This window comes from Oncorhynchus kisutch, linkage group LG24 (genome assembly GCF_002021735.2).
Source record: "Oncorhynchus kisutch isolate 150728-3 linkage group LG24, Okis_V2, whole genome shotgun sequence".
In the NCBI taxonomy this organism is placed as follows: domain Eukaryota; kingdom Metazoa; phylum Chordata; class Actinopteri; order Salmoniformes; family Salmonidae; genus Oncorhynchus; species Oncorhynchus kisutch.
In genome coordinates, this window is record NC_034197.2 from 10998138 (window position 1) to 11020977 (window position 22840).

Sequence of the window (22840 nt, forward strand, 5' to 3'; positions counted from 1 at the left end):
GTTTACCAAGCTATAATGTTTAAAAACACCTCTAAAAAAGACATTGGGTTAGTATCTCAAAGATATGCAATTATCTAGACTAACCCTAGCTCACAGTACCTTGAACTACAGGAGGCTTTTGGATAAAATGACATTGTGACACTGCATCTTATCTCCACCCTGTATAAACTCACAGAAAGGAAGCAGTCACTTCAGAATGAAATGAAAGGTATAACGTTCTAGTCTGTTAGGGATCATGACCTGATGTGAGGTAAAACACTATTTACTGTAAACTGATAGACATCAACTGACTCACTGCCTGGTTGCTCAACCAATGTTGTTATAGTCAATATAAGAAACATCATTTAATGCACTTTACAACATTTGTCAGATTACAGTTTGCAATGTATACATTTTATTCCAACTGTCATTTGAATTTTAAACAGTAGTAAGAATTTCAGGCAATATTTTTGCATTTTCCACTGAATACGGTAAAAAAAGATTATACAAAAGGAATATCACAGATCCAAAAAACTGCATAGGTTGAGGTGAAAAAGACCCAAAGAATCCAATGGAGACGTCCTTGTTTTATCAATATGATCATACAAATGGGGATTAGGATTAAGACGACAGACTAGTCAATCTGCTGCTCCATATATTCACAGGACAGAAAACATAACTCAGATTAATAATCTAGGAATCTGATGTCTGAGAATTCAATGAAAATTCAATGAATTCAATGAATTCAATGAAAACCAGTGTAGAATTTCCAGTGGTTTATGAAACCTTAGCACTCAAGAAGCCCTACAGTACCACAATACCCAGTTCAGATTCTTGATGCAAGTCTTCTTGCCACAGTAACATAGAAACCATGCTGTACCACAGCACTGTACATCAGCTGGCTTGTGACCTTCAGTTCACAAGCCAGCCTCCCAATCAATGGCATTAAGAGTAGGAAAGACTTCAACATGTTAACGTATGATTAATGAATGCAATTTTTTCATAGCAGAAATAGAATCAGTGGCACCTTTAGAGGCTACATAAAAAAAAGGCGCTCTCTTATTCTGAAACGAGGAAGATGAAACCTGAGGTGCGTTCAGTTTGCTTAAACGTTTGCGGAACAGTTTGTACTGAACTACAACGTTCCCCAAAAAATGTTCTTGTACCTTCTGAGGTACGTTTGCTGCCTTTGGGTGGGTGTGGCTTGATGCAATGAGTGACGTATTTTTAAAAAAAGGGCAGTGGCCATGCTAATAGCGTTCCCCAACCCAACCACGTTTTTTTCAACTGGACGTTCAGTACCGTTTCAATTGTTCCAGAACGTAAAAAAAAAAAAACGTACTGAACGCACCACTGATGAAAGCTTGTTTTCAACCATGTCCCTCGGGCAGTTCCTCAGTCAGATGTAGTACCAATAAGCATGGTTTCGTAAAAAGATGGAAACAAAGTAAAAAGTGGTACAAAAGACAGGCGTATAAAGAAAGATGTTACACAAAAGAAGAAAAAAATGTTTCTTCACTCGTCACTGATGAGCTCCCAGTATAATAGTGGGATGTACCGTAGACATGGCAACAGGCAGAATGATGCTGAAAATAAATAGACAAATCAAAAGGACCTTTAATAATATGAATAAATTAGAAACAGGATATATACAAAAAAATAGTAGCATTGAGGATATTTATGTACAATTGCCCAATGACAGTGGATGTTCAAATTGGCAATTCAGCATCTCAGGCCACTGGGAAGCTCTGTCATCTCATGCAGATTGACGTTTATTTTCGTGAGTCTTGTCCTGGAGGCACAACTGAGCGATTTTGCCTTAGATAAGCTATAATTGTCTATAATGTAAAAATTCATGAAAACACAAATGAGCTTTTTGGTCATAATTGAAGGTTAGGCATACGTGTTGACAGTGTAGTTACGGTTAAGGTTAGGTTTAAAATCAGATTTTATGGCTGTGCCAGCTAGACCACTCTGCAGAGCTGTTTCCAGAACAAGGTTCATGATGAAAAATGCTAACCTGCTCCTCTCATATCTTCAGAATAATTTCTCCATCATTCAATGAAAACACAACCACTAAATATACACAAAAATATGTAGACACCCCTTCAAATGAGTGGATTCAGCTATTTCAGCCACACCCGTTGCTGACGGATGTATAAAATCAAGCACAGAGCCATGCAATCTCTATAGACAAACATTGGCAGTAGAATGGCCTTACTGAAGAGCTCAGTGACTTTCAATGTGGCACCTTTCCAACAAGTCAGTCCCCGGTTGCAACACTCATTACAGAGTTCCAAACTGCCTCTGGAAGCAACGTCAGCACAATAACTGTTCTTTGGGAGCTTCATGAAATGGGTTTCCATGGCCGAGCAGCTGCACACCAGCCTAAGATCACCATGCACAATGCCAAGCATCGGCTGGAGGGGTGTAAAGCTCGCCGCCATTGGACTCTGGAGGAGTGGAAACGCGTTTTCTGGAGTGATGAATCACGTTTCACCATCTGGCAGTCCGACAGACGAATTGGGTTAGGCGGATGCCAGGAGAACTATGCCCAAATGCATAATGCTAACTGTAACGTTTGGTGGAGGAGGAATAATGGTCTGGGGCTGTTTTTCATGGTTCGGGTTAGGCCCCTTCGTTCCAGTGAAGGGAAATCTTAATGCTACAGCATACAATGACATTCTAGACAATTCTGTGCTTCCAACTTTGTGGCAACAATTTGGGGAAGGCTCTTTCCTGTTTCAGCATGACAATGCCCCTGTGCACAAAGTGAGGTCCATACCGAAATGGTTTGTCGAGATCGGTGTGGAAGAACTTCACTGGCCTGCACAGAGCCCTGACCTCAACCGCATCAAACACCATTGGGATGAATTGGAACGCCGACTGTGAGCCAGGTCTAATCACCCAACATCAGTACCCGACCTCACTAATGCTCATGGCTGAATGGAAGCAAATCCCCACAGCAATTTTCCAACATCTAGTGGAAAGCCTTCCCAGAAGAGTAGAGGCTGTCACAGACGCAAGGGGGGGGACCAACTCCATATTGATGCCCATGATTTCGGAATGAGATGTTCGGCAAGCAGATGTCCACTTACTTTTGGAAGGTAGACTCAGCAATATGACATAGGTGCAGGAATGAACAGCAGAGTGGATTAATTTGGCAAGGCTCAACTTCGCCTGGCTACCACGCTGTAACAGCGTGAAGCGAACCCGTGCACATGCGCAGATACTGGGTGTGACTATGTGAGTGAAGTTTTGCATCTCGCTCATCTCAATATCTGCAGTGCTGCTCGTGGCAACGTCATTTCGCTGAGTCTACCTTCAACCAGCGGCTGCACTGATATCACTTCTCAAATAATAGATTGTGAAAGGTCTTAGGGTTACTCCTTTCCTGAAAATAACTAAAAACCATTGCAGAACATTGATGGAGTTTTAATCTGAATGTTTGAACAACCAAAGCCTTAAAATACATGCCTTAGATATTTGATGGAATATGGATGGTATTATTCAGATGGATGGTATTATTCAAAACACACGTTTGGGAATGATTTACAAATAGTGTGTATAATTACAGGGCAACGCTTATTGAACTTTGTAGTAAGAAAAAAACAACTTTAAAACAATGAAGAGAGTAGAAAATAGTCATTTACAGCATTGGCACAAAAACATTGCAGCAGGATTCATGGTCCCCTTCCTGAGAGGAGACTGAGTGATCGTCAGTAGCCTTTTTTTAAGTCTTCTTCTAGAAACGCTGTGAATATAAAATGAAAAATAACAAACAATATTCTCCTCTCATCTTCTTTAAGAGTGCCTGGGGAGGGGTATTCCATGCATAGCAATTCTAATTTGTTTCATGGAAGTGTCTGCGTAGTGAAAGTTCCGCCCACCTCGGTCCACTACAAACAGCACCTCAAGCTGCCAAGAATGGCCACAATGTAGAGGGGAAATGTTCATCTGAAATAACTGTGGCCTGATTATAATACCAAATATTCCAGGTTTTAGAACAAATTTGATCAAAAACAAAGCGATATCCTGACAACAGTACCCCTCAGAGTTGCTTCTCAAGCAGTCTGTGGGAATAGATTGGAAGACATACCAGAACAAGAACCCATCCTTAAACATGGAATCTCATTGTAGAGAGGAACCAATAGGGATATGAGAAATCTGTTATTTCTTTAGCTCTCCAAAGGTGTACCTCTAAAGAGATGGACTGAATTGGTCCATACAGTTGGTTGCTACTCATGTCCAATGATAAATGAAGGGGGGGGGGGAGAGAGCTACCGCACAATGTCAACAGGAGCACACAGTAACTGACAGGTATGAATGTAGATTAACTCAAAATAAACCAGTAGATTAGTGCTGTCCTTTTCAAAATCAGAAGGATATCAACATCAATCAAGTAACAAAATAACGATATCGTCACATTGAATAATTATAATATAGGTCAGGAGTAGGTGTGTGGTCATTGGGAGTTCAGTTCCAGGTGCAACAGAGGTCAGTCTGGCTGTATCCAAAGCACCGTTCCCCTCTCCCCTTCCAACATGAGCCCTATAGTACCTCAGGTTCTCGACTAAAGGTTCTCCCCGGGCTGGTACTGTGGCTCAGTGGAGGTAAAGTAGTCTTCCAGGAAGCCCTGCAGGTACTCGAATGTGGGCCTCTCCTCAGCGTCCTTCCTCCAGCAGGTGAGCATGAGGTCATGGAGCGAGTCAGGGCACTCAGCAGGACAAGGCATCCTGTAACCACGTTCCACCTGGTCCAGCACCTCCCGATTCACCATGCCTGGGGGGTAGAGAGAGAGCGAGAGAGAGGAAAGGGACGGGGAGAACACAAACATCATTATACAGGGGCTGAATGGCAGGAGAGATAGATACTGTATTGACCTTCATGGTTTCAAAAGGTTAACGGCCAACAGTGTCTTCACATAGGTAGACTCGCTTGCCAGCAGTGTGCGTCTTTGGGATGTGCTCACAGTGGTAAGCAACTCTATCAGACAAGGGATCCTTTCACCAAAGCGACATCTTTGCAGATTCACAGTTGCTACCTGGATATGGTACTCTCCCCTTGGTGGCCAGTTCTGTCAGTAAGACCCCGAACGACCAGACGTCTGATTTGATGGTGAAGCGGCCATACAGCGCGGCTTCAGGAGCCGTCCACTTGATGGGGAACTTTGCTCCTGCAAGGGTAGGAGACACACGTTAGACAAGACTCTGTAATTCAAGTTGTGGTGAGAAAACCTGAGAATAAAAACAATGCCAATAAGGTCTGATGGGCGATGGCTTCAACACATGCCAATTGGTCTGGCGGGCCAAAACATTGAGAAGAGAGGGAGAGAGAAAAAAAACAGGCAGACAAAAGGAAGAGATGGTAATCAGCCCCCTCTAGTGGTCTTACCCTGCCTGGCAGTGTACTCATTGTCCTCTATGAGACGGGCCAGTCCAAAGTCAGCCACTTTACAAACCAAGTTGTCTCCCACTAGAATGTTGGCAGCCCTGAGGTCTCTGTGGACGTAGTTCATCCTCTCTACATACGCCATTCCTGAGGCAATCTGAAGAGAAGACACATGTTTAGGTTTGACTAAAACAGCCAGCGTGTTTGTGTGTGTGTGTAATACTAGACAGTATTTACACTGACCATCTCTAAACTTGCTTACCTGTGAGGCCATGTCAACCAGCTGAGGAAGGCGGAGCATCTTGCCCATGTCTCCCTTCAGGAAGTCCAACAAGCTTCCTTGTCCCATGTACTCCGTGACAATATAGATAGGTTCTTCAGACACCACGGCGTACAGCTGGACCAGTTTTTCATGTCTCAGCTTCTTCATGACCTGGGCCTCCATAAGGAATGCCTCGGGGGACATGGTACCAGTCTTCAGGGTCTTGACCGCTACCCGCGTTGTCCCGTTCCACGTGCCTACATAAAGGTTGCACAGCTAGTTGTGTTGTTGTGGTAACCATTTCTAGCGTCAGATTATGTTTTCAAAACTGTCAAATAGGTACCAACTGCCAAGGAATGTGTCGATGCAATGACAAATGCACTCTATAGACAGTTCCTCTACATGGCAGTACCCTCTGCTTTGTTTGAGAGGATCAGCTGGTTTAGGGAGTAGGCTGAAGATCAGAATGGATCCCACTGATTAACTGATTCATGAAGTAGCTGATTAAATCACAACATAGCAGAGATGGTATTGTTTTTTAGGATTCCCATTAGCTACTGCACATGCAGCAGCTACTCTTTCTGGGGTCCACATAAAAATGTAAAAATTCATGACAAAGTACATTATTAATATATATACAGTGCCTTGCGAAAGTATTCGGCCCCCTTGAACTTTGCGACCTTTTGCCACATTTCAGGCTTCAAACATAAAGATATAAAACTGTATTGTTTTGTGAAGAATCAACAACAAGTGGGACACAATCATGAAGTGGAACGACAGTTATTGGATATTTCCAACTTATTTAACAAACCAAAAACTGAAAAATTGGGCGTGCAAAATTATTCAGCCCCCTTAAGTTAATACTTTGTAGCGCCACCTTTTGCTGCGATTACAGCTGTAAGTCGCTTGGGGTATGTCTCTATCAGTTTTGCACATCGAGAGACTGACATTTTTTCCCATTCCCCCTTGCAAAACAGCTCGAGCTCAGTGAGGTTGGATGGAGAGCATTTGTGAACAGCAGTTTTCAGTTCTTTCCACAGATTCTCGATTGGATTCAGGTCTGGACTTTGACTTGGCCATTCTAACAGCTGGATATGTTTATTTTTGAACCATTCCAATGTAGATTTTGCTTTATGTTTTGGATCATTGTCTTGTTGGAAGACAAATCTCCGTCCCAGTCTCAGGTCTTTTGCAGACTCCATCAGGTTTTCTTCCAGAATGGTCCTGTATTTGGCTCCATCCATCTTCCCATCAATTTTAACCATCTTCCCTGTCCCTGCTGAAGAAAAGCAGGCCCAAACCATGATGCTGCCACCACCATGTTTGACAGTGGGGATGGTGTGTTCAGGGTGATGAGCTGTGTTGCTTTTACGCCAAACATAACGTTTTACATTGTTGCCAAAAAGTTCAATTTTGGTTTCATCTGACCAGAGCACCTTCTTCCACATGTTTGGTGTGTCTCCCAGGTGGCTTGTGGCAAACTTTAAACAACACTTTTTATGGATATCTTTAAGAAATGGCTTTCTTCTTGCCACTCTTCCATAAAGGCCAGATTTGTGCAATATACGACTGATTGTTGTCCTATGGACAGAGTCTCCCACCTCAGCTGTAGATCTCTGCAGTTCATCCAGAGTGATCATGGGCCTCTTGGCTGCATCTCTGATCAGTCTTCTCCTTGTATGAGCTGAAAGTTTAGAGGGACGGCCAGGTCTTGGTAGATTTGCAGTGGTCTGATACTCCTTCCATTTCAATATTATCGCTTGCACAGTGCTCCTTGGGATGTTAAAAGCTTGGGAAAAAATGTTGTATCCAAATCCGGCTTTAAACTTCTTCACAACAGTATCTCGGACCTGCCTGGTGTGTTCCTTGTTCTTCATGATGCTCTCTGCGCTTTTAACGGACCTCTGAGACTATCACAGTGCAGGTGCATTTATACGGAGACTTGATTACACACAGGTGGATTGTATTTATTATCATTAGTCATTTAGGTCAACATTGGATCATTCAGAGATCCTCACTGAACTTCTGGAGAGAGTTTGCTGCACTGAAAGTAAAGGAGCTGAATAATTTTGCACGCCCAATTTTTCAGTTTTTGATTTGTTAAAAAAGTTTGAAATATCCAATAAATGTCAGTCCACTTCATGATTGTGTCCCACTTGTTGTTGATTCTTCACAAAAAAATACAGTTTTATATCTTTATGTTTGAAGCCTGAAATGTGGCAAAAGGTCGCAAAGTTCAAGGGGGCCGAAAACTTTCGCAAGGCACTGTATATACTTTCCTATATATATATATATATATATATATATATATATATATATATATATATATATATATATATATATATATATATATATATATATATATATATATAGGAAAGTCACCAAGAGACAACAAATATACTATTTACACACTATTCATACTTATATACAGTTCAATTAGCTCGTAGTGGAGAGAGGCTGTCTTACCCATCCAGACCTCTCCGAAGCATCCCTGTCCCAGTTTGAGGTCGAGGCATAGAGAGTCCCTGGGGATCTCCCAGGCATCGCGGGCCAGCCCCTGGGTCTGAGGCTTTAGTACGGGACATACCTCCGTCAGACAGTGGCACAGTCCGTCTGCATGCTCTGAGAGGACAGGGAAGAAAACACGGTGAGCTCTAATATCACCTTCTGGTAGTGTTATTTGTTCATCACACATAGTCTCTTCTCAGAGGTATTTGCTTAGAGGTAATTGGTTGAGATGTTTACACTTGTACAGTGTGTGACTCACTGTGGTAGTGTGTGACCAGCTGATGTATGTTGTTAAACTGAGTGCGTGAGGTGATGTAGAAGCCTCCACTGTCCAGCTTTCTAATCTTGTAGTGTTTCACATTCAGTCCTTTAGTGTTGTCATAGTCCAGGACTGACAGACAGTAGGCACCTAGGAAGAGGTACATTAGAGACAGGAAATCAGTAAAGAAAGCAAGATTGGTCCTTGGTCAAGAAATATTGTCTAATCCTTTATTCACATTTTCATTAGATGATGCCTTTAGCGACTCCTTGTCTTCCTGGGGCCCAAAGGAAGAGTAGTTTGAAAGAAATTGCTTTATTAGTGTCATTTTGTGTTCACAAGTTCCATTCCTTGTGGTCCCACAAAAACAAAACAATACATCCAGTCTGCCACCAGAGGGCGGCACCAGCCCAGTGAGCCAGCCTGACGAGTGAACTCAAAGAACCCCTGGGCAATTCCCCCTCCTTCCCTCTCTGTTTAAACTGGGTGATATGCCTCTGGTTGTCGAACGTTGCAGATAGAGATTTCACGAATAGAGCCGACATGATTCCTTATTCTTTGTTATCTAGAGGCATGTTTACATAACATACACAGGGCCCTGCTAAACGCGCCCCTGGCTCCTCAATGACCTACTTCTGTCTTACTCACTCACCCGAGGGCTCCCCACTGCTCCCACTCAGTTCCCGGCAACGCCCCCCACCCGCCCCCTCCCTCCACCTCTCTTTACCCTCTCTTTCTCCGCTGAGCTCGGCCCATGGAGAGTGTGTGTGCGCGACACTACTGTGGCTGTGCTGTAGTGCAGCAGCTGACGATCAGAGGCATCGAACTCCGCTGTGCCCCAGGGGCGTCACATCGAATCCCCAAATCAAATTTTATTTGTCACATGCTTGGTAAATAAGAATGTGTTCTTAATTGACTTGCCTAGTTAAATAAAATGTTTAAAAATTATTTATTTAAATGATTATTTTCCTAATATTGAGTTGCATCCCCTCCTTTTGCCCTCAGAACAGCCTCAATTTGTCGGGGCATGAACTCTACAAGGTGTCGAAAGCATCCCCACAGGGATGCTGGCCCATGTAGACTCCAATGCTTCCCACAGTTGTGTCAAGTTGGCTGAATGTCCGTTGGGTGTTGTGCCATTCTTGATACACACAGGAAACTTGAGCGTGAAAAACCCAGCAGCGTTGCAGTTCTTGACACAAACCGGTGCGCCCGACGGTGTATTTCTGTACCCCCTTCAAGAGGACCTCACATTGTTTGTCGCACATTCGCCCTCTGAATGGCACACACACACAATCCTTGTCTCAATTCTTATTTTACAAATCAGAGGTTCGCTTTTTCTACATAAAAGGGTTAGGCGAAACAGCTATTTTAAAAGAACATGGTTGCACAGCTACACGGCTTGATCCCCAGAAAAGGACAATTCCCACGGGCTAGTATTCCAATGTGGTCTTAATTGTCAGTGGAGATGCATTGGTGTAATCTGTGAGGTGTTTCCACTGGAGATGCCAGCCTCAGACACTCACCTTTGGTGGTCTCGCTCTCTCTCACCAGGAACGTCCCTCTCCTGTTGTCCAAACTCAAGAGGAGCCTCTCCGAGTCGCGACGTGTGATCTTCCCAAAATACCACCTAGGGAAGAGAGGGAAGAGAGCATGGGGACACAGGGACCAGGTTGAGAGGAAGGGAGAAAGAAAAAAAAGTGTGGCTGTGTGTGTGTGAGAGAGAGAGAGAGAGAGAGAGAGTGAGCACGCGCGCGATATAACTGCCTTCTGTGCATGCCCCAATCAAAGAAGTATTGCATTCTGATTACTGCCCCTTACCTGGAAGCCATAGGCAATCTGAGATGACTGGTAGGATAAAGGTAAGAAATGGAATCATTACACAGGTTAGTTTGTGTGTGTTATTATCCACGTGTGTGTCTGTGCATGTCAGCTTGTGGAGTGTGTGTATGCCTTCAAGGTGCATAGAGAGATACTGTAGATGGAGCTCCTTTTGAATTCCATCAGTTTTATTTTCAACTCTTGATTAAAATGAAATACAGGAGAGAGAAGAAACGGTAGGACGGATAAATAGAGGATGAGAGAGAGAGAGAGAGAGAGAGAGAGAGAGAGAGAGAGAGAGAGAGAGAGAAGGGATTTACTCTTCTGCCTGGATGGAGTCGGAAGGAGCCACATAATTGCTGGGGATGTAACCACTTTCTCCAGTGGTCAGAGAGCGAGCCAGCCACCAGTCCCCTTCTCTGCGGAGACAAGAACGGAACGGTTTCACAGATGGTCTCCTTTGCAAGTCTGTGATTCCAGTTTACGTGGGGTGATTTGGATTCTACTTCATATGGTGGGATACTTAAGACAGGACTCTTGAGTGAAGGAAACACTTTGCACACAGTACATTCACATTGGGAGGCAAATATTGAATACAGTCTTCACAGAGGCTCTTCTTCACATTCTATTTCCAATAGACAGGGACTACGGTGAAACAGTAACACGCGCTCATACAGGGTCGACTCAACGGGAGGAAATGATTTACAATATCCGTAGACTACAGGGCGGTTTCGTGAAGACAGATTAAAACTCCCGGACTAAGAGGATGCGTCAATGAAGATTCTCCATTAAACTCCAATAGATTCTCTAGGATTAGGCTTAATCTGTGTCCAGGAAATCAACCCTACAACTACTAGAAACACTAAAGGAATGGATGCAGGGTGGATTCAAACACAGACGTGTACTATGACACCATTAACCAAATGCCGGGAAGTTATCATGTGAACCAGCAACTATGATGTATTAGTGACGTGAACACACACACACACACACACACACACACACACACACACACACACACACACACACACACACACAGCACATTCATTCACACGAAAGACACCAAAGACAAGAGAAGCTTCACTGACCTGCTGTTCAACTTTCTCCTACATACAATTACAAAAAGGTACGGAGAAATAGTTTGGGGAGATGGAGAGAGAGAATAGATACGAAGGGTGGTGGATGGGGTTAAAAAAAAGAGACAGAAAGCGTGTTAGAGAAGCAGATTCGTAGCTAGAGATACAGTATACAGAACCATTTCAACAGGTATCCCGCCAACCCCTCATCCCAACACTACAGCAGAACCTAGCTCCCTTTGCAAAGACATAGAGTACAGCCATTAAACCAGAAGTCTGTCGAAAGATCACACCGTACGTACATGGAAACAAGGTTATTGACTGATTGCATAGAAAGAAGAGACATTCAGCAGCATACCTAAAACAGAGGACAGATAATATAATTGGTGCAGACCTAATATTAAACACCAAGAAAGCTTCAGAACATTATACCAAGTGCATGGTGCAGAAATAAAGCTGAGAACGGGTTGGCTCATAACACAGGAAATGGTGAAACATTATCTTGTGGTTATCATATCTCGGTGAGTTCACAGAGTTGACGTATTTGACCTGGTAACCCTAAGGGAATAGCTGTGTAGCAGCTTCGGGGGCAGATGCACTAATCACAATAATCCACTATAGTTCTATTGTCCTCAGCTCAGGCCTTCTAGGTCAACACTTTGTTATAGCTAGAGTATTGGGGGCTCGGCTCACTAGAATAATATGGTCCCACTGCACTTCTATTGATTAGAGAAAGACTCAAATTTGTAAAAGCAGCACAGACTGACATTATTAGAATGAATGGTCATTTCTGTCACTTTAACATATACGTTTACATGACAGTTATTTCGCAGACAATTATCGAGCAAGACTTCAACTAAGGTAGAGGCAGCAGGAAGGGGCTAGTCGCAGCAGGAAGTAGTCGCAGCAGGAAGGGGCTAGTCGCAGCAGGAAGGGGCTAGTAACAAGCGGGAAGGGGGTTGAAACGTATCAGCCTCCAAGTGGACGCACCAGTGAGATGAACAGCTGTACTTTTATGAATGAGCAGGAGAAAATAGGAAATCTACAACAAAAACGTGTCAGCTCACAAAACAGATACTGGTAAAGGGAGACTGTTTCTATGGTTACGGGCTTTACAAAGGGCGGGTGACTGACACAGGGTTTGGGGGCAAAACAGCCAGCCAGCGCAGCAAGAGACCAGACATGCAGACTACGGTGTGTGTGTGTGTGTGTGTGTGTGTGTGTGTGTGTGTGTGTGTGTGTGTGTGTGTGTGTGTGTGTGTGAGAGAGAGAGCGAGAATGCGGGGGGGGCATGTGCGTCTATCCCTGGGGATATGTCTCCATCCTCATCTTATGCTAATATGTTTATTCTATTTTACTGGGCCATTTAGTTTATGTTCGTATTCTTATATTTTATTTATTCTTATTGTTGCATTGTTTAGAAGGAAGCTGCAAGTAAGTATTTCGTTGGACAATGTTGAAGTCAGAAGTTTACATACACCTTAGCCAAATACATTTCAACTCAGTTTCACAATTCCTGACATTTAATCCTAGTAAAAATTACCTGTCTTAGGTTAGTTAGGATCAGAATGTGAAATGTCAGAATAATAGTAGAGTGAATGATTTATTTCAGAATGATTTTTTTTTCATCAGATTCCCAGTGGGTCAGAAGTTTACATGCTACCAAATACTAATTGAGTGTATTGCCTTTAAATTGGGTCAAACATTTCAGATAGCCATCCACAAGCTTTCCACTATAAGTAGGGTAAATTTTGGCCCATTCCTCCTGACAGAGCTGTTGTAACTGAGTCAGGTTTGTAGGCCAGGGCTTTGTGATGGCTTAAGGACAACAAAGTCAAGGTATTGGAGTGGCCATTTTGCCACAGCTTTGGAAGTATGCTTGGGGTCAATGTCCATTTGGAAGACCCATTTGTGAACAAGATTTAACTTCCTGTCTGATGTCTTGAGATGTTGCTTCAATATATCCACATCATTTTTCTCCTCATGATGCCATCTATTTTGTGAAGTGCACCAGTCCCTCCTGCAACAAAGCACCCACACAACATGGATGCTGCCACCCCCGTGCTTCATGGTTGGGATGGTGTTCTTCGGCTAGCAAGTCTCCCCCTTTCTCCGATGGTCATTATGGCCAAACAGTTCTATTTTTGTTTCATCAGACCAGAGGACATTTCCCCAAAATGTATGTGCAGATGCAAACCGTAGTCTGGCTTTTATACTTTTGTTTGTACTATTGTTTGTACATATGAACATGGTACCTTCAGGCGTTAGGAAATTGCTCCCAAGGATGAACCAGACTTGTGGAGGTCTACAATTTTTTGGCTGATTTCTTTTAATTTTCCAATGATGTCAAGCAAAGAGGCACTGAGTTTGAAGGTAGGCCTTGAAATACATCCACAGGTACACCTCCAATTGACTCAAACGATGTCAATGAGCCTATCAGAAGCTTATAAAGCCATGACATCATTTTCTGGAATTTTCCAAGCTGTTTAAAGGCACCGTCAACTTAGTGTATGTAAACGTCTGACCCACTGGAATTGTGATACAGTGAATTATAAGTGAAATAATCTGTCTGTAAACAATTGTTGGAAAAATTACTTGTGTCATGCACAAAGAAGTCCTAACCGACTTGCCAAAACTATAGTTTGTAAACAAGAAATTTGTGGAGTGGTTGAAAAACGAGTTTTAATGACTTCAACCTAAGTGTATGTAAACTTCCGACTTCAACTGTATATCATGCGTTTCCCGTACATACGACTAATAAAACGTGAAACTTGAAAAACTCATCCCAGTGTGTGTGGAGTTGGCTCACATGTTGTTCACTATTTGTAGCCGTTCCCCCTTCCTGAAAGACAGATCGGAGGCAGTGCGAGACTCGTAGTCATACAGCGCCATGAACGTCGTCACACCTCCTGTGGGGGAGAGGGCAGACAGACACTCATACCTCAGAGGATGGGTCATCAAATATTAAGTGATATTGCAATACCATTTTTTAAAATACAGTACTATTCATATATGCAGAGTAAACTGTGTAGCTTTTCCATAAAGGGTATCAAACATACATTGTACTGAATAAGATTTGCATGTACTACAGTAGTCAGTAGCATCAAATAAGTAGCATTCAATGCACCTCTGCCTGTTTTAGATAATCTTACCTTTAGTGAAATGAATCACTATAGTGATTTAATAATTGATTTATATTCCATTCTAGGTATTAGTGGGGTATCTGGGCCCTACAGTCTTACCTGCAAGTGTCCCTCTGTTAGGAGACGTGACACTATTGGCGGACTCCACTCCCCCAAACAGTGCCAGCTCCGGGGTATTGATCAACGGCTGAGTGGACCGGCGTGTTCCGCCCACTGCTGGACTCAGATTGGGCGTGAGGGTGTGCTGGGCGGGGCTGATGTTGTAGCTGCCACCCCCTCCTCCTAAACTGATGTTACCATCAAGACTCCGTGTCCGAAGGCCTGCGTCTTTGGGCTTGCTCTTGGTTCCCCCCATGGCCTAAGCCTGTAAGACAGACAGAGAGACTTATGAGCTTTTGCACTTTAAGCAAAGACAATAAAATGCTGGGAGTTTGAGCTGTTTAATTAATCCAATAAGATATTGCACAGTTCAGACTTCTCCTTTCTACATGATGGTATAGGCTTAGAATAGCTAGAATAATCTTCAGCCAAACACCATTCGATACCTAGATATTGTATATTTATTTTGTTTGGCCAATAGGCTGTTGGTCGACCGAGATTTTTTTAGTCGAGCAGTAGCAAATATATATAGCACATGAGACATATCATATTTCACGCCTGTCTGCGTGGATTGATCCATTGGAGGCCGCAGGGTTGGCACACCAGTAGTACATTTACCATTAACTTCTTGGTGACAGGGGGGCAGTATTGAGTAGCTTGGATGAATAGGGTGCCCAGAGTAAACTGCCTGCTACTCTGTCCCAGATGCTAATATATGCATATTATTTGTAGATTTGGATAGAAGACACTCTGAAGTTTCTAAAACGGTTGGAATGATGTCTGTGAGTATAACATAACTCATATGGCAGGTGAAAACCTGAGGAAAATCCAACCAGGAAGTGGGAAATTTGAGGTTTGTAGTTTTTCCAACTCTTTACCATTCCAATATACAGTGTAAATTGGGTTATATTGCACTTCCTAAGGCTTCCACTAGATGTCAACAGTCTTTAGAACATTGTTTCAGGCTTCTACTGTGAAGTGGGGGCAAATGAGAGCTGATTGAGCCAGGTGTCTGGCAGAGTGCCACAGGCTCTGAGGCGCGGTCACGAGAGAGTTAGCTCTCGTTCCATTGCATTTCTACAGACATAGGAATTCTCCGGTTGGAACATTATTGAACATTTATGATAAAAACATCTTAAAGATTGATTCTATACTTAGTTTGACAAGTTTCTACGGGCTGTAATATAACGTATTGAACTTTTCGTCCGACGTTAAGGCTGGACCCGAACGCGTGTTTGGATTTGTTTACCAAACGCGCAAAAAAATAAGCTATTTGGACATAAATGATGGACATTATCGAACAAATCAAACATTCATTGTGGAACTGGGATTCCTGGGAGTGCATTCTGATGAAGATCATCAAAGTGAATATTTATAATGCTATTTCTGACTAATGTTGACTACACAATATGGCGGATATCTTTTTGGCTGCTTTGTTGTCTGAACACTGTACTCAGATTATTGCATTGTTTGCTTCTTCCGTAAAGTTTTTTTAAAATTTTAAATCTGACACAGCGGTTGCATTAAGGAGAAGTATATCTCTAATTCCTTGTATAACACTGTATTTTCATCAACATTTATAATGAGTATTCCTGTAAATAGATGTGGCTCTCTGCACAAATCCCAGCATGTTTTAGAACTACTGAACATAACACGCCAATGCAAAATTCGATTTTTCTATATAAATATGCACTTTATCAAACAAAACATACATGTATTGTGTAACATGAAGTCCTATGAGTGTCATCTGATGAAGATCAAAGGTTAGTGATTAATTTGATCTCTATTTGTGCTTTTTGTGACTCCTCTCTTTGGCTAGAAAAGTGTTTTTCTGTGAGTTGGTGGTGACCTAACATAATATTTTGTGGATCTTTCACTGTAAAGCATTTTTTAAATCAGACACTGTGGATTTCTGAGAATTGTATCTTTAAAATGGTGTAAAATACTTGTATGCTTGAGGAATTTTAATTATGAGATTTTTGTTGTTTTGAATTTGGCGCCCTGCACTTTCACTGGCTGTTGGCGAGGTGGGTCCCACATATCCCAGAGAGGTTAATTCCCATAATTCCTTACTTTTTATTTATTTATTTTTAAATATAAAATAAGTCAGTATCTGGTGTGGCCACCAGCTGCATTAAGTACTACAGTGCATCTCCTCCTCATGGACTGCACCAGATTTGCCAGTTCTTGCTGTGAGATGTTACCCCACTCTTCCACCAAGGCACCTGCAAGTTCCCTGACATTTATGGGGTGAATGGCCCTAGCCCTCAACCTCCGATTCAACAGGTCTCAAACGTGAAGATCTGGGCTCTTCACTGGCCATGGCAGAACACTGACATTCCTGTCTTGCAGGAAATCACGCACAGAATGAGCAGTATGGCTGGTGGCATTGTCATGCTGCACGATGAACCTGCAGGAAGGGTACCACATGAGGGTGGAGGATGTCTCCCCTGTAACGAGTTGAGAATGCCTGCAATGACAACAAGCTCAGTCTGATGATGCTGTGACGCACCGTCCCAGACCATGACGACCCTCCACCTCCAAACTCGATCCCGCTCCAGAGTACAGGCCTCGGAGTAACGCTCATTCCTTCGACGATAAACGTGAATCCGACCATCACCCCTGGTGAGACAAAACCGTGACTCATCAGTGAAGAGCACTTTTTGCAAGTCCTGTTTGGTTCAGCGATGATGGGTTTGTGCCCATAGGCGGCGTTGTTGCCGTTGATGTCTGGTGAGGACCTGCCTTACAACAGGCTTACAAGCCCTGTCTAGCCTCTCTCAGCCTATTGCGGACAGTCTGAGCACTGACGGAGGGATTGTGCGTTCCTGGTGTAACTCGGGCAGTTGTTGCCATCCTGTACCGGTCCCACATGTGTGATGTCTGGATGTACCGATCCTGTGCAGGTGTTGTTAGACTTGCGAGCTTGTCAGCTGTCCGTCCTGTCTCCCTGTAGTGCTGTCTAAGGCATCCCACAGTACAAACATTTCAATTTATTATCCTGGCCACATCTGCAGTCCTCATGCCTCGTTGCAGCATGCCTAAGGCACTTTCACGAAGATCAGCAGGGACCCTGGGGATCTTTCTTTTGGTGTTTTTCAGAGTCAGTAGAAAGACCTCTTTCGGCGGTCGGAGCTCCGTGGCCCAAACCTAACCCCGATAGGGGCGAGAGCTGAGGCCCCTCAGTTTTTATAACTGTGACCTTAATTGCCTACCGTCTGTAAGCTGTTAGTGTCTTAATGACCATTCCAAAGGTGCATGTTCAATAATTGTTTATGGTTCATTGAACAAGCATGGGAAACGGTGTTTAAACCCTATACAAAGAAGATCTGTGAAGTTATTCCGATTTTTACGAATGATCTTTGAAAGACAGGGTCCTGAAAAGGGGATGTTTCTTTTTTTGCTGAGATTATTATTATTACTACTACAGTCTTTCCATTGTCATTGGAGGAGTGGACTCATTGTTTGTAGAGCACACAACCTAGGTTACACTGGTGAGAAAAAGTTTGGTGTTTATTTCATTCCACTTTGTCAATTACTCACATTTCTTTTGTTCGGAGCGCTCCAGACTTGTCTACCTGGCCTGCGTGCAAGTGTAGGCCTATAAATGTGCCAATTTGGGGATCTGATACAATTTCTGATTGTCTTAACTCTCCATCACTGTGGCGCTCCTCAAAATTTGTTTTTGCTTCGCCTCAAAACGGCAAGTGAACGAAGTCTGACAATAGTTCCTCAACCTAGCCTATTGTAAAAACTTTTCCAGCTCTCTCGCCTTCGATTAGCACTCAGCATGACAGGGGAAACAAATGTGATGCGCTGATCCGGTGGAAACATCATAAAAATAGGCCTACCTGAGTACTTCTTATCCCTTGCACAAAATAGCCTAGAGCTGTGTCTGTTTGTCTGGAGTGCATTGGTGTGGGAAACCCTGGAGGACCCAGAATATTCCATACAATGCTCACTAGCACGAGCTTCAGGCTGGACCAAGTTAATACTATAGTTCATACAATGTTTCAAGTTCCTTGTTGGCTTTATGTAGGCTATTTTTACATATTGGCAATATGAGTTTTAGATTTGTATCATTTTCATTTAGAATTTTTTATTAAACCACATTAATATATTTTGTCTTTATTATAAATTCAATTAAAAACTGTTCCACAAAAATGTGTATATGAAAATCATAACTAGCACTCAAGATCAGTAGAAATGGTAGGATAACTTGGGACTCCAAATGGAAAAAGTTTGCGACTGCTGGTGTAGCCTATTATCGGCAACTTCAGGAGCGTAACAGCAGAATCTGCTAAGACCAGCAGCATCGGGTGGAAGAGGCTCAGGAACAGGTTCTCTTTCTTCTAGTTAGGCTATATTTATCTCTGGCTCCCTCTTTAGTAATTTGTATGTCTTCGTTTTTAATTGCAATGTTTAAAGCGTCAGACAAGCTCAGTAGCCTACATAGGGAGTGTCTATAGATGGAAAAATACACATTTTAAAAGTTCGACCTATCGTTTGGTCAAAAGAACAGAAGACTCATCCATTTAAAAAAAAAAAAAATTGTCGGGGAAAACCCTAATATTTATATCCTGGACTCTGACATTGCTCGTTCTGATGTTTCTTAATTTCTTTCTTTTACATTTTTGGTTAATGTGTGTATTGCTAGGCATTACTGCACTCACAGTGCAACATCTGCAAATCTGTGTTCGTGACCAATAAACTTTGATAAAAAAATGTTATATTTGAACACTCACCGCGCTGACCCCAGGCTGCTTAAGAGGGCAGGGCCAAGAGCAGAAACCAGAGATACATGGGAAACCATACAGTTGCTATATTCTAACCCACAGAAGTACAGTCATGTGCAGCAATAATATATGCTTAACCAATGCTTCCCTAAGGATGGGCTTGCAGCTGCCACTCCTCAGCCACCAGACAGGAAGCCACAGCTGTAAGACCCCTCATCCTAGCTTTCACCCACACCCACCCACAACATACCAAACAGAGGCTTCTCCACCCCAAGAGAGATGATTGAATATGAAATGTATGAAATACAGAAAAGACAGAATGGGAAAGATCATGTGAAGAGAGCAAGAAATCAGCAACTAAAGTGTATGGACATGGATAATTTTTCTCTCCGCCATCATGGCTTTGTGCCACTGTATGGCCTCCAGTGTTCAAATGGCAGAGCACGTTGCTCTCCGCCATCATGGCTTTTGCAGTGGCACTACAACACTAGTCAATGGCACAGGGCAGAGGACATAGCCACAGACTTCAGTTTACACCGAAAATGATCGTCGCCGACAATACCGATCACTTATCGCGAGCATTTTGCTGACATCGTTCATAACGATAATAGCCCATACTAGGGAAATGTGAAGTTTACTAATATGGGTGATTGTTAAATGGGACAATGATGGCTATAACCAAAACTAGGACTATTTAAAGGATAATAAAAAAAAGATGGCGTTCTAAACATATATTTTTATTTGTGGTTATCGCATCAATTCAGGCAATTTACTGCGACATGGATTTTTACCCATGTAGCCAAGCTCTAGTTTCCACACACTGATATTAATGAGTCAGGATCAATAGACTCACTACCAGTCAGAACAAAGGGTTGGCTGTACGGTACCAAACCTAACCTCTCATTCACATCCCCCTACCACCCGGTGAATAGTGTGACCTGCTGCCGTGCCATCGCTCGAGCTCATTTGCTCCAAATGAATGCTGTGAACATGTTGCTCAAGGCGACTCAGCCCATCCGGCCATAAGGCTTACAAATGGGCTCGGACACATAATTGGATAGAGTTCAATTGAGCATAAATATTGACATGTTGCTGTATCAGTCTGTGTAATCACACGACCAGCCTGTATAAATGTACTGTAGCAGCTTTAAACAAAGCGGGTCTCTCTTTTTATCTCAAGAAGAATAGCCTGGATAAAAGGAGGTTCAATCAAAGAAAAACCAAGAGCTGCAATTCCACCAAAGATTTTGTCCAGAGTATAACAATGACCTATGAGGAGAGTTTACACTTTAACGTGCAATTAAGGCACTAAGATCTCTTAAAGACTCTTGCCTCTTTACTCCGAAGCTCCCGGCATTCTTCGGAAGAGGCTCCAGCTATAAACACATGATGCATCTCAGTCTAATCACAGTTTAGTGCATGTAATCATTACACTAGATCCAGGATCATTTAGGCACTCAATCCTCCACTACTATTATGGATGGGATACACACTAACCTATGTATTTATTTGGACAGCGAAGCTTAAACTTGTCATTTGTCTCTAAACTTCCAGCATTTTGGATTTGATATCAAATGTTTTCATATGAGGCGACAGCACAGAATGTCTCCTTTCATTTGAGGTCATGTACATATCTGTTTTACTGTTTAGAAATTAAAGCACTACGTATCTAGTCCCCCCATTTGAAGGTGTCAAGCATTTGGACAAATTTCCTTGATGTATAACATTTTGTCAAAAGTTTAGTATTTGGTCCCATATTCATAGCACGCAATGACTACATTAAGCTTGTGACTCTACAAACTTGTTGGATACATTTGCAGTTCATTTTGGTTGTGTTTCAGATTATTTTGTGCCCAGTAGAAATTAATGGTAAATAATTTAGTGTGTCATTATAGAGTTACTTTTACTGTAAATAAGAATATATTTCTGAACACTTCTACATTAATGTGGATGCTACCAGGATTACAGATAATCCTGAATGAATCATGAATAATGAGTGAGAAAGTTAGATGCATAAATATCATTCCCCCAAAATTGCTAACCTCCCTGTTATTGGTGAGAGGTTAGCATGTTTTGGGGGCATGATCTTTGTGCATCTGTCATATTGTTGTTGTTATTGTCTATAACTGTTCTGTACTTTGTCATGTACTGTGTGTTTTATGTGGACCTCAGGAAGAGTAGCTGCTGCATGTTCAGTAGCTAATTCGGGATTCTAATAAACTAAACTAAAACTCCAAAGTAACTAAACCAAACTCCAAAGTAAGCTACTTTCTATCCCATTGATCTAATTATAGAGTCAGTCATTGTGTGGTAGTGGAGTCATTCACCAGGCTGCCATGTGTCTGTCTATAATCCTGCTAAACTAAACCAAGGTAGCAAGGCTAGGGTGACAGACGGCTTCTCAGAGGCTTGCAATGTACTGATGACACGCTGGAAAAATGTATGACACACAAAGAAAAAACACCCTTCTTTCACCAGGGGGAACATTCTGAGACCTATCCATGCTTCTCGTCTGTCAGAGGAGAGACACGCACACACATGCTTGGCAGGCAGCCAGGAGATTGGAGACGGAGGCCCCATAGCCTCTTGCTGCTTATCAAACAGCTGAGGAGATTCCTATGGATCCGATGTAGACTAAGGACACAGCAGCAGCCAGTCTATCCTGCCAGCCTCCATCTTTCTCACTCACACACACACTTTTCATGAGGAAGAAAAGCTGAACCAGGGGGGCTCATTACATTTCTAGCCCAGCCGGCGTCAGGGTGTGTGAGGGGGCTGGTTGTTGGAAGGAAAGGGGGGCTGGTGGGGAGCGAGAGGGGGCAATGGGGATAGAGGAAGTCGATATGTCCCCCAAGGGTATGTCTGTACAACGGGGTAGTTTTACTGTACAGTCGCTAACAGTGTGGCCAGGTTAGAGCGCAGTCAGTGCACACACTCGAGCAGACACAAAGAGGACGGGTAGCACAGCAAGCCAGTCTTTGTGTCTTTTGTGTGTCTCATCCACTGCATATTAAATATCCTCACTGTAAATCAGCCTATACTCCAGAGAGATACTTTATGTTTGTTTAATGTATTTAATAAAGTATATTGTCTATTCTGTATGGTGACAATGTTGACTGTCTATTCTGTCGGTACATTGTCTATTGCTGGCAGCACCTATTCTTGGCATGTGTAAATGTAGGCTACTTGGCGAATAAAGTGATTCTGATTGTGGTTGAATGGTTAATACGCCTTTTCAGACACTTCCTCTACCATCTCACTGTCTCCATCAAATGACCAGTCACATTTCACACAACTGGCACTTTCATGATGGAGATGTTATTTGAATATGTCTCAGGTATTTATTTAGTAATACACATAACAGTTTCTTAGTGAATACGCTGAACCCATTTCATTAGTGGAAATCAATGTAATATCTAGATCAGCTTTAGACTATAGCATGCAACAAGAGCTTAACATACCATGTGATCTGAGAGAAAAAATCCCTATTTTCTTCTTTTTTTTCTACAAAATTTCCTCCCATTAACATCCAAAAACAAAACTCCACCAAAGCTTGTTTGTCAGAT

At 42.6% G+C, this 22840-nt stretch overlaps 1 protein-coding gene across 2 annotated transcripts in view; it reads right to left on the bottom strand.

The window, feature by feature from the left end:
- Positions 1-331: 331 nt before the first annotated feature.
- Positions 332-22840, bottom strand: part of LOC109869522 (proto-oncogene tyrosine-protein kinase Src-like) — a 47218-nt gene continuing 24709 nt past the window's right edge. The window contains exons 2-12 of one of the 2 annotated variants that reach the window (XM_031804086.1): positions 14539-14803; positions 14106-14205; positions 11309-11326; positions 10541-10639; positions 9926-10029; positions 8400-8549; positions 8099-8254; positions 5633-5889; positions 5374-5527; positions 5024-5155; positions 332-4761 (exon numbers count right to left, since the gene is read on the bottom strand). In XM_031804086.1, coding sequence (XP_031659946.1) covers positions 4553-4761; positions 5024-5155; positions 5374-5527; positions 5633-5889; positions 8099-8254; positions 8400-8549; positions 9926-10029; positions 10541-10639; positions 11309-11326; positions 14106-14205; positions 14539-14794 — 1635 coding nt within the window. In that variant the 5' untranslated portion in view covers positions 14795-14803 and the 3' untranslated portion in view covers positions 332-4552. The remainder of the gene's footprint in view (positions 4762-5023; positions 5156-5373; positions 5528-5632; positions 5890-8098; positions 8255-8399; positions 8550-9925; positions 10030-10540; positions 10640-11308; positions 11327-14105; positions 14206-14538; positions 14804-22840) is intronic. The other variant, XM_020459717.2, reaches the window with a different exon arrangement.